General features: G+C 36.3%; 1 protein-coding gene across 2 annotated transcripts; it reads right to left on the reverse strand.

Moving 5' to 3' along the window:
- Nucleotides 1–1611: 1611 nt before the first annotated feature.
- LOC149205765 (protein ALUMINUM SENSITIVE 3-like) lies at nt 1612–5300 on the reverse strand. Of its 2 annotated transcripts, XM_089393553.1 has the most exons (4): nt 4857–5300; nt 2984–3238; nt 2273–2518; nt 1612–2185 (listed from the first exon to the last, which is right to left on the reverse strand). In XM_089393553.1, exons 2-4 carry the CDS (start codon nt 3212–3214, stop codon nt 1871–1873), a joined length of 792 nt encoding a protein of 263 aa, XP_089249679.1. In that variant the 5' UTR covers nt 3215–3238; nt 4857–5300; the 3' UTR covers nt 1612–1870. The 2 variants fall into 2 exon arrangements, with proteins under 2 accessions (XP_089249679.1, XP_089249678.1); XM_089393552.1 differs by lacking the exon at nt 4857–5300 and having other exon boundaries at nt 2984–3379.
- Between the last annotated feature and the right edge of the window lie 6505 nt (nt 5301–11805).

Consider the following 11805-nt stretch of genomic DNA (forward strand, 5'->3'; position numbering starts at 1 on the left):
GTACCATCGGTGAAGCTGAAGAAAGCATCGACCGCGTACCCAGGGGATCTGCAAAAAATGGAAGTTGAACGAGGCATTCATCAGCAAACTCACCTTAGTATATCCTAGCATTGGTGACCAAGTTCTGTTCACCCAGTTTTGGATATCCTTCTTAGTCAGGTCAACAAAAATCCACCTCCCCACGAGTGTCCTCTTTTGTAAACTAGTGACCTGATCCCATAAAACTTCATAACCAAAGCTTAAGAATTTAATCTGAGCGCAAGGCTTAATGGGCTGAGCAACCTGTTGCCTGGTCTTTGGGAGGGTAGGCAAAATCGATAGTGAACTGAACTATGGAGACCCAGGATGAAGCCTATCGTGTTTTTTTGCATGGCGTGTAGATTCCCCATGCAACACGCCTTCCGCCCCTGCAACTGACCCTTAGATGCGTCATCTACCCTCCGAAGTTGAGGCATCCCACCTCGCGCACAATTAGCATCCATCTTGGCCTGTATGAATGCCCCCTGTGCAACCACACCCGAGTCAAGGTAGGCAAGTACCCCATCCAATTGTGGATCATCACCCATCCCACCCACCACAGTTGACATACATTAAAAACCCGTCCAGTCTATGGGGTGATGTGCACCTACCAAATCTCTGTATAGGGGCAAAGAAAACATCTCGGGCGTGAAAAAAGGAATAAAACGAGTCAACAACGGGTGTAATAACAACAATACTTCAACGTTCCATGTAGTGCCATGTAGTGCTTGTACAAATATGGCGACATTGCCCCTCGGGATCCCAGGAAAATGCAGCCACCTCGGAGAAAAGAGCAAGAGAAGGTACACCCACCCACCAAAACAAGGAGCCACAATGAATAAAGACACAAATACACCCGAGATTCCATAAATGGCATAATCCCATCAAATATAGGAAGGACAAGGATCGAGGATGAGATCCAAAAAAGGGAGTGCAAGAGATCCAAAAAAGGGAGTGCAAGAGATCCGCCAGATGGATCATAAATGCACCTCGAGAAAGAGAGCCTTGGAACTCCCCAGAAAGTCAATAACCAGAAAATAGTGGAGCAAGCAATCCAATGGCACCAAGAAAACCTGTGATGCACCAGAAAAAATGGACACCTCAAACAACTTTTTGAATCGACACCACCCAAATGCAGATAAGGACCCTGAAACTAGCACACAGGTTCAACCACCCATGTCGTGACACCACCACCCGTGCAGAGGGGAGAGAAAACTAAAACGGGAGGGAATATATCAAAAACCACCTGAAAAAATAGCAAATGCAAAGCTCGCCCCCGTAGAATATGCAAAAAAATCCCTTTATATTACACTTATTCATATAAGATTTTTTTGTTTTAAATTAATCAATTTAATTAAGAATAAGAAGAAAACATAATTACATTAGACATTAATATAAAATCACTTTATATTACACTTATTCATATAAGATTTTTTTGTTGTTTTAAATTAAACAATTTAATTAAGAATAAGAAGAAAACATAATTACATTAGACATTAATATAACCTTTGAATATTTTTGAATATTTTAAAATATTTTATAGAAATTAAATCTATATCATCTATTTAATAATAATTAATCATTAAATCAAAATTTAAAAAAATATAATCTTCTAATCAAAATAATTATTAAAAATATCAGCATCAAATACATGGATTCAAGATTTGAGATACACAGCGCCTTTAATCTCTTATTCACATTGAATTTATCTCACAGCGCCTTTAATCTCTCATTCACATTGAATTTATCTCACAGCCCCTTTAATCTCTCATTCACATTGAATTTATTTGGTTAATCTTGCAGGTAGGAAGGAAACCGTGTTTAAAAAGTGGAGTGGAATTTCTAATGACTATTAATTAAGCATGAGAACCTCCGTTTTAAGTTGGTATGTTTTGGTAAAGAAGACCCGCCAACCAAGGTAAGTTGACATGATACTGCTGAAGGTGGAAGCACCCATTACCATATTCATCACAACCAACTGGAGTTGAATTGCTTCCAGAGGAGAAGCACCTCCCATGATAAGGCCAGTCATTGCCGCTGGTAGTGAAACAAGCCCAACAGTCTTTGCATTGTCGATAGCAGGTGAAAGCGCCAATTTTACAGCCCTTCTAACATGTGGCAACATTGCTTGCCTTGGAGATGCCCCTAGGGCTAGAGCTGTCTCTACCTACATATACACAAATGCACATTCAACAACTTCTTATTTTTTAAACGAATTTTAGAGAGGGAATAAAAATTGAATGAATAGACGAACCAGGATCTGTTGTTGTTTTAAATCCTCTCGGAGGCGCCTCATGGTTACTCCAGTGACAGTCATTGTATTTCCAACCATCATTCCTGCTATGGGAATGATATATCTAGGTGTGAATGGAAACACATTTAATATAACAAGCAAACATAATGTAAAGGATGTTCCAGACATAATGGACGCTCCTGCAACATATGCACTATACGGTACTTGATGTGCTCGCTGGCCTGCAGTGTAAGCAGCTACACTTACCTGCATAAAAAGTGTTGAAAAACAGATTATTCGAAAATTGAAAATTCACCCATTTTTCAGCTATTCTGAAATACTTACTTATCACTCAAATAGTAGGACACTTACCTACGGTAATCATGTTTATGAGCAAACAGGATTTCTGTACTATGTTTCTATTTGGACTTTACCACCAGTTTGTACCGTAATGTCAATTGCATTCTAAAATAAAAAGATGCAGAAATATCTACCAGTTCGTACAAATTCAATTATCTATTATACCCTGCCTACCATATACTATGAGCTGAATCTATGGAGTTACCAATTAACGCCCAATAAGATTTGGAAAAAGTAAATAGAGCGCACACAAAATTTGTTTTCAAAGCTGAAAAGAAATTGGAAAAGTTGACTCATATTTTGTATTACACATAGCAATCATGAAGAAACATAAACATAATGAAGTGAAGTGAGAGAGGGAAAAGAGCATACCATGAATAAATAGGCCAACAAAATCCACCCCACATTTTGTTGATGGAAGATAAATTGCAACACGAAGCCAATAAGAGAGAGCTGAAGAAAGGCCCTTGCTATGGAATATGGCATTTCCTTTTCCAGCTCAAGCTTCTGAAGATATGAGAGGAAGACAGCAACTGCTGGCACTGCTAAAGCAGCCACTGGCTTCACCATTCCTTTCAGGAAATCAAGCCACTCCGTGTTCATTGCAGATAGCAGCGTTGTTGCCCCCTGTCAAGCAGAGGAGGAGAAGGAGGATAAAGTGGCAGTGCAATAAGGCCCAAATGAGTCATAAGATTTGCATGGGAGTATATAGTAAACATCATGCAATGAGTGAACGGTTTGCTGTTCTTATTCAATACCCAAGACTAAACTTACTACTTAACTAATGACAAAATGATTCATTTTTTTATTGTGTTTTCAGGTAAATGATTGCTTTTTCATTATGTTCATTGAAAATGATAATGTTATTTTCATGCTAACAAAAAATTTACTATTTAAAAATAAATTAATTTTTTTTAAAATTATTATACGACATTAGGTAGATACTTATGTTATTTATATTCGGTCGCGTCAGAGCATTAGGATGGGTCTTTTTCATCCTGTGCGTTAAATATTACAAGTGGGAAAGCATTAGATCAAAAATGTTATTTAAATATCACAATATTTTCATTCAATCAACAAGGTGGAAAACTAGTACGATTGCTGAGCTTTAAATATTATGAAGGGAAAAGCAGTAAAGCAAACACGTTATTTAAATACCATAAAACTTAGTGCTTAGCTTTAAATATTATGAGTGGAAAAGCAATAAAGCAAACATGTTATTATGAGTGGAAAAGCAATAAAGCAAACATGTTATTAGTCCCTGCCTTCAGGAAGACTCTAGCGATCGGTAGATCGTTGACCCACCAGTAGTTCATATTTTGACCGAAATTTTTTTCAGTGTTTACACATTTTAAACCAAGTTTAGTGTTCCCAATTCATTCAACAAACAAAATTTTAAGCAAAGTTTTTGGTTCGAATTTATTTTAAGCAAAGTTTACAAAATTTTAAGCAAAGTTTTTGGTTCGAATTTATTTTAAGCAAAGTTTTTGGTTCGAAAGGAATTGCTCTGATGCAGGAATATTGGCCCGATGCAGGAATATTGAGACAATATTATCTTATCCAAAGTAATTGAATATTAACGCAATATCATCTCATATCCAAAGTAAGTATGCTCGAGGAATATTGAGGCAATATCATCTTATCCAAAATATGCTCAAATCCAAAGTATGCTCAAGGGATATTGAGGCAATATTTCTAAGAAACCTCTAAAATATTTTAAACACAAATGTCCAAATATAAAGTCTATTTAAGTGGCGATATTTATTCCTCATAAACTGATAGAGACTTCTTTCCTTACAGTGATGGCTATCCTTTCTCTTTCTTTCATGGCGGTTAGGGATTTCCTTACTGTATAGTTAATTGTCACTCCTTAGGCATGCATTCACTGTAGATTGCAGAGAATTAATTCCGAGCTCTAGCTATGGTTCTAAATGGAACCCAAGGTGTGAAAAGAGCTAAGTTTCCTTATATGATTTACCTTGATTTAGGTCGAACTTGTATCTACCTTGATTTAGGTCGAACTTCTATCTATTTCAGAGGTGAGTAGCTTGGGCATTGAAACTGGGTGAATTGGGAAAACAATTACATACGGTTTTCTCAGATTGAATAGATTCTTGCATTTATTCTTCTCCTCTAAAATTATAAAGCTTGCAAATTCACAAAATGAACTTTACTCAAATACAAAGAACAATTAGAACGGTAGTTAGATGTACTCAATGAGCTCATTTGATGGCGAACATGTTACCTGTAACAAACAGATCTGTTCCTTCCCTTCCAAGCAAGTCCAACCACCAGCAACATCTATTCCCTCCCTTCAAGGCAGGTGCAACCACCTGGAACACACTTGAGATCCCACAAACGCTAACCATCCATTTAAGGCAAGTGCAACCTCCTGGAACACACTTGAGATCCCACAAATGCTAACCAGTTGCCTGCTCGGTGGTGGAAAGACTAGCTAGCCATTCTGGTAACTGCAACCCTTTCAACTCTTTCAAATTTCGTGTGTTGTTGTTACTGCCAATAGAATAGCATACCTTCTGTGAGTCTACTGCTCGATACAATGACCATTCCAGGCATTTTTCTAAGTATATGGCTGCCATGTGAATAGAATAATTCGGGTTTCTTGGTTTAGTGCGGATTCCAGACATTTTTCCAAAAGTATATGACAGCGACCTGAATAGAAATAAGGTTTATCAAAGAGCGCTACACGTTTCAAGTTGCAGAGAGATGCACGTTGGGCGTTGGGTGTCGAGTTATGGAAAGGAGGGACAAGAGGTGATTTATATTTAATTCAATTATCAATTTTTTTATGCAACGATCTCTGCATGTATCACAGCTGTATATTTCTAAATATTATTTTTAATCACACACTTAAAAAAATTCAAATTTCTATGTGAAAATCAAAATCACACAAGACCTTAATAGATTTTCAATAAACGTGTAGGTGTCACCAGAGATTCAGCCATCACAGATGACATTGTTCGATTTAAAATATCTTTATTGAATCTCAAAATTTGAATGGCAATGTGAATCTGAATGTATGGGCATAATGTGGATGTGCTTGATCGCATTACTGATAGTTGTGTCCACACCGCTGGTTGTCACATGATAATGATTGATGCGGAGTTAATGTAATGGGTATGGGATTCTTTCTTACTGAATTATTCCACAGCGCTTTACCTATAAGTTATGCGGAGTTAATGTATGGGTATGGGATTCTTTCTTACTGAATTAGTTCACAGCGCTTTACCTGTAAGTTATGCGGAGTTAATGTTTATGATTTTGATTCTACTATGGTCAACGGTAATGTTCAACTACTATTATTATTTATACCTTTATTCGTATTATTATTGCTAAAATGACAACTACTATTATTATTTAGACAGGAAAAGATAATTTTATGTTTATGCTTTTTAATTTGCTACTAGTATTGGAATAAGAGGAAGATAATTATTATTAGTATTTTGCGATAAGAAAATTATTTTCATTCAATTAACAAAATGGAAAAGGATTAAGACTTATTGCATAGTGGTGGAGTTGATTAAGCGATCTCACATTTTTTTTTTTAAGAGAGTACTAAATTTTCTATTAATATAAAACCAATTTTATATAGTTATTACTTCATGCTTTTATTTTTTTAAGAGAGTACTAAATTTTCTATTAAATACAATTTTATATAGGTATTATGATAACATGGATAGTGGTTATCAAAACTAGATTCTTATATAACATCATTTACAACCATACATCATCTAAAATGAAAAAAAACTATAACCATTACATGGTCATGGAGGACTAGATGTAACACAAGTGCCATAAACACTTTACCATGAGGAACAAAGCGAGACCATTGATCATTGGTAACAAGTCAACACACAACACAACACCGTAACAAACATATTGTCATCGTTGACTGCATAGTGTAAGAAGCAAAGATATAAAAGCATTGACATTGAACAAAATTGTAACCATCCCCCTTAGAACCATAGCCATTAATTTGACATAGACGGACACTAGAAATCCACCTTAGTCTGAAATGATCACTGGTTAGAGAGGGGATGTAGCAGAGGGAGGAGAAGCATTAATTGGTTATGCATTGACGACAACAGGTGTAAACTCCTCTATTTTTTATTCTGAGTTGACATATTTCTCCAGCCTACAGAGTTAGTCACTTGAAGCGCCCAAGAGGGAAGTGTTGGAAATAATACTGAGAGGGGGGGTGAATCAATATTATTAGAACAATAATTTTTCATTTCCCAAACAAATTTATATATGCTACTTCTATGAAGTGAACTAGCGTGTAGACACTACTGTGATTAGTGAAACTAGTGTATACCTTGAGAACTTGTGATTTAGTTACTTTATCATGGGTTGATCTATAACCAATGCATCATTAACTTATTAAATGGTGTAGTAAAAACAAAATAAACCATCACACATAAGAAACACACATGAACACCAAGATTTAAGGTGGAAACCCAATGTGGGTGAAAACCACCTGTTGTTGTTGTCTCTGACTTCTTTTAATAATAAGAAAAACTATTTACAATCTTCTACTAGTGTAGACGCATACCAGTACGCAGGCACCCACCTACAGAAGGCTACAACTTTCTCTCATTTTCCAGCTTCTACTGGAAGGGAGTTACAACCCCCTAGTTCTTGTACTAGCCAATGTGTTTACTATTACGTAGGTGCCGGTCTACAGAAGGCTACGACCTTCTCTCTTCCTCTACGGACCACATTTTATAAATTTTTAGATTGGATGCTCCTGGTACACAACAATACACATGAAAGCCTCATCTCATCAAATTTCCATACTGGACCCATCAAAAACTTTGAAACTCAAACTGCATCAACCAACAATCAGATCACTATCACCAGAACACTATGTTGAACTCAAAAACCTACAGCATCATTCAGAACCAGCTGCAACCTCAAAAATCATACATCAGAATGTAAATGCTACTTTACTGAACCCAACCTGCATGAATACGCTACTTTCTTTAATCAAACCTGCATATGCCTTCAAAACTACTGAAACATAAAACTTCTGAATTAAGTCTGTACCAACCAGCAATATACTGAACATCTATTGTCAATTTACAGAGCCTTACATAGCCAGTAGCAGAGATCACCCTTCTCACTTATACAATCAATCAATCAGATATCAAACTCCTTATGCATTCAGTTTTACATTCAGATCTAAGAATGCTTTATTGACAGACAACAATAAAACAATAGTATTGATCAAATAGATCAGTCACCTCCGAACAACATACTTTTCTTTTTCATACGCTACTTGGAAGAGTGGAACCGACATGTATACACAGCTTCACCAAAGCGAACTAGTGTACAGATCTACAAATATTAATTCATAACTTTGCTGCTATTCCAAACTTCAGACAAACCCAAATCATGACATTCAAAGAATAAAACAGGTGTATGCAATTAGATCTATCCCAACCAATATCAGATCATTCAATGATAAGTCAATTTAGGTCTCATGATCCTGATCCAACATAGAATTCAACATGCACAAAATATTTCAGATCAAATCACCAACATAGCCTCTACAGCATAAAATATACTTCAAATAGAAGTATTACTTAGAAACCCTTTTCACTTGCACACCATGGCCTCATAATCTTCTCCTCCTTATATAGTTTTAGGCCTTTCTCAATACCTCGGACCAAAACCACTTAAGACCCGTGGTATTCTTGGGCGAGATCAAATAGTTATTACTCCACTCAATATTGTGGGCTAATACCATGGTATTGACCCTTAATATTCTCTACTCTTGAAATTCCTTGATTTTCCAACATGTGCGCGCTTTTCCTGTTGCGGGAGTGTGTGTATACATATGCGCCTTTTGTTCTGTGGGCCTACATATACATCTTAAACTGGTTTTCACCATCCTTTACCTTCAACTTCTTCATTCTGATTAGGAGACTTTAGTTTCATCTTCCTGTTCTTCTGTACCAATGCCCTGTTAGATATGAATGGATATGTTACACTGTGAGTTGTCTTTCATCAAAACTGAACTGACCTATGAGTGAGTTGCCATCAAGGACAACACTTGTATCATAATGCAAACAATCTACCCCTTTGGACTTGATGGCAACCATGTTGGTGTTCATTACGAAAAGCTGTAAAGACTGTTAGAGATAACAAGCAACACCAAAATACTCTCCCCTTTTGACATAAAGGGTAAAGGGCAGACCAAGTTATTCTCACCCTTTGATATACATTATGTTATCCATGCTCCCCCTAAGTACATGTCGAGTCTACAGAGATATGTTTCAAAAGAATAACATGACTTTATAACTTCACTAAGTCAGTATGACCTCCCTATGACCAATGACTCATACATACATCAATCTCCCAACCAAGTGGGGATACACCATATCTGAATCATCCACCCAACCAATTGGGGATATACCAATTTTTTATACATGACAGAAATACAACAATTATTACATCATCCATCCCATGCAAAGTGGGGATACAAATTACATCGTATGTCCAATAAGACTCATTGATATATAGACCATGATAGAAGAAGTCATATCACACCCTAGATCTTTACACGACTTATGCAAGAAATGATATAAGTATCTGAAGCCATAGCTGAACTCAACAACCATGATGCCAACAATGCTGAATATGAGTGAAGTCTAATTCTCCCCCTAAACCTGTGCTACCTATGCATTGTCAACAAGTCATTCATCAAGGAATCTTTATCAGTCAGATAAAAATCAATGAACAAAGCATATCGTCAGACTTTATCAATATCAAATAGAGTGCCCATATCAGAGTCTCACCCACTGTTTTTCTATCTGAAAAACATATACACTCCTTTACCCACATAAACCCGCATGTATACGTGAATATACTTCATGAAACCCGTGTATAATAACCTTCTCTGAAAACTGGATTTAACAGCAGGATGATGCAACAACTACTCCTAGCTTTTGTCTGAGATATTCAAATGTTTCTCTGGGAATCAGTTTAGTGAATATATCAACAACCTGTTCTTTGGAGGGAACATACTCCAATTTAACATTTTTTTCAAGCACTTGTTGTCGTAGAAAATGGTAATTAATGGGTATGTGCTTGATCTTGGAGTGCATGACAAGATTTTTCGAAATACTGATGCCACTTGTATTATCACATAGAATGGGGATGGGTGGAGTGCATGTGATATGAATGTCTGGCAATGTTTGCATCATCGAAAGTAGTTGTGTGCAGTAAGATGCAGCAGCCACATATTTTGCTTCAGCTGTAGATAAGGCAATCGAACTTTGTTTCTTGTTGAACCATGACACTAACCGAAAACCCATATAGAATGCGCCTCCACTAGTGCTCTTTCGATCATCAACATTTCCTTCCCAATCTGCATCTGTATATGCATGAAGAGTAAGTTATGTATCTTTAGGATACCATAGTCCAAAGTCTTGAGTTCCTTGAAGATATTTGAAAATTATTTTGACTACCTGGAGATGTGATTCCTTTGGATTTTCTTGGAACCTTCCAACAATTCCTACTGCATGCATGATATCAGGTTTGGTACTTGTTAGATAAAGCTAACTTCCAATCATAGATATGTAATTTGGTTGGTTTACAGTTGGTGATTCATCGTTAAAACTAAGATTGAATCATGTTACCATTAGAGTACATACTCATTGAGAATATTCCATTCCGTACTTCTTCAAGATTTGCTTGAGATATTTGGTTTGTGAAAGAAAGATACCATATTTTGTTTGTTGTACTTGTAGATCAAGAAAATAAGTAAGCTCACTGAGTAAGGACATTTAAAATTCTTGTTGCATTACTGAATCAAAATTCTGACTCATGGATTCTTCATTGCTACCAAAGATGATTTCATCAACATAAAAAACAATAATTAGTAGTTTATCATTTTCAAACTTTGTGTATAAATTGCTATCTGCAGAACCTTTTGTGAGACCTTGTTGTTGTATGTATTTGTCAAGGCAGTAAAACCAAGCCCTTGGAGCATGTTTCAGACCATAGAGAGCCTTTTTAAGCTTGCATACGAGTTTTTCATCATTTCCAAGAATTAATCCTTTTGGTTGTTCAATATAAACTTCTTCTTCTAAATCTCCATTAAGGAAGGCTGATTTTACATCCATTTGATATACTTTGAATTTTCAAACTCTAGAAAGAGCAAGAAGCATCCTTATGGCATCAAGTCTGGCAACAGGTGCAAAAGTTTCTTCAAAATGTATACCTTCTTGTTGAGCATACCCTTTACAAACAATTCTGTCCTTGTTTCTAATAACTTCTCCATTTTCATTCAACTTGTTCTTAAATAACCATTTTGTTCCTATAACATTTTTATGATGAGGTCTAGGAACTAAATCCCAAGTATCATTCTTTTCAATTTGGTCAAGTTCTTCATCCATGGCCTTGACCCAAAATTCATCTTTGCAGGCTTCATTTACATTCTGAGGTTCGGTGGAGGATAGTAATGCTAGATAGCTTGAGGCCCCTATAAGAGTTCTTCTTGTCTATACACCAGCCCCCTTTTCTCCTAGAATTTGAGATTCTAGATGATTCTTCTAAACATACCTGGATGGATTATTTTCCCTATCTGTTGTATCTCCTTTTGGTGCTTCATTGGTTTCTTCTTCCATATCATTTTGATTTGATGCGGGAAAGCATTCCCCAACTTCTTCAATGTCATATTCCTCTATTGATTTCATTTGTTTTGGATTTCTTCATGCTTCATCAATTACAACATCAATGCTTTCAACAATTTTCTGAAGTTTTTGTTATAACATTTGTATCCTTTACTTCTGGATGAATAACCAAGAAGAATTCCTTTGTCTTCTCTGGGTTCTAACTTACCAAGTTTTTCATCAGTCCTTTTGATGAAACATTTTCTTCCAAATGCTCTAAAGTGTTTTATAGTAGAAGGCTTACCACACCAAAGTTCATATGGAGTTTGATTTCTATTTATCCAAACATTTTCTTTGTTGAGAATAGTCACGGCAGCAAATGCAGCTTCACCCCAGAAGGTTGCAGGAGTTCCAGATTCATCAAGCATTGCTCGAGCCATTTGTTGAATTGTTTTGTTCATTCTTTCCACCACGCCATTTTGCTGAGGAGTTCTTGCGACGGAGAATTGCCTCTTTATTCCATGTTGTTCACAAAAGTCAAAGAATTCATCTGAT

The sequence above is a fragment of the Pinus tabuliformis genome, chromosome 1_2 (genome assembly GCF_031772625.1).
Source record: "Pinus tabuliformis cultivar Carrire ecotype Pingquan chromosome 1_2, CPIR1, whole genome shotgun sequence".
In the NCBI taxonomy this organism is placed as follows: domain Eukaryota; kingdom Viridiplantae; phylum Streptophyta; class Pinopsida; order Pinales; family Pinaceae; genus Pinus; species Pinus tabuliformis.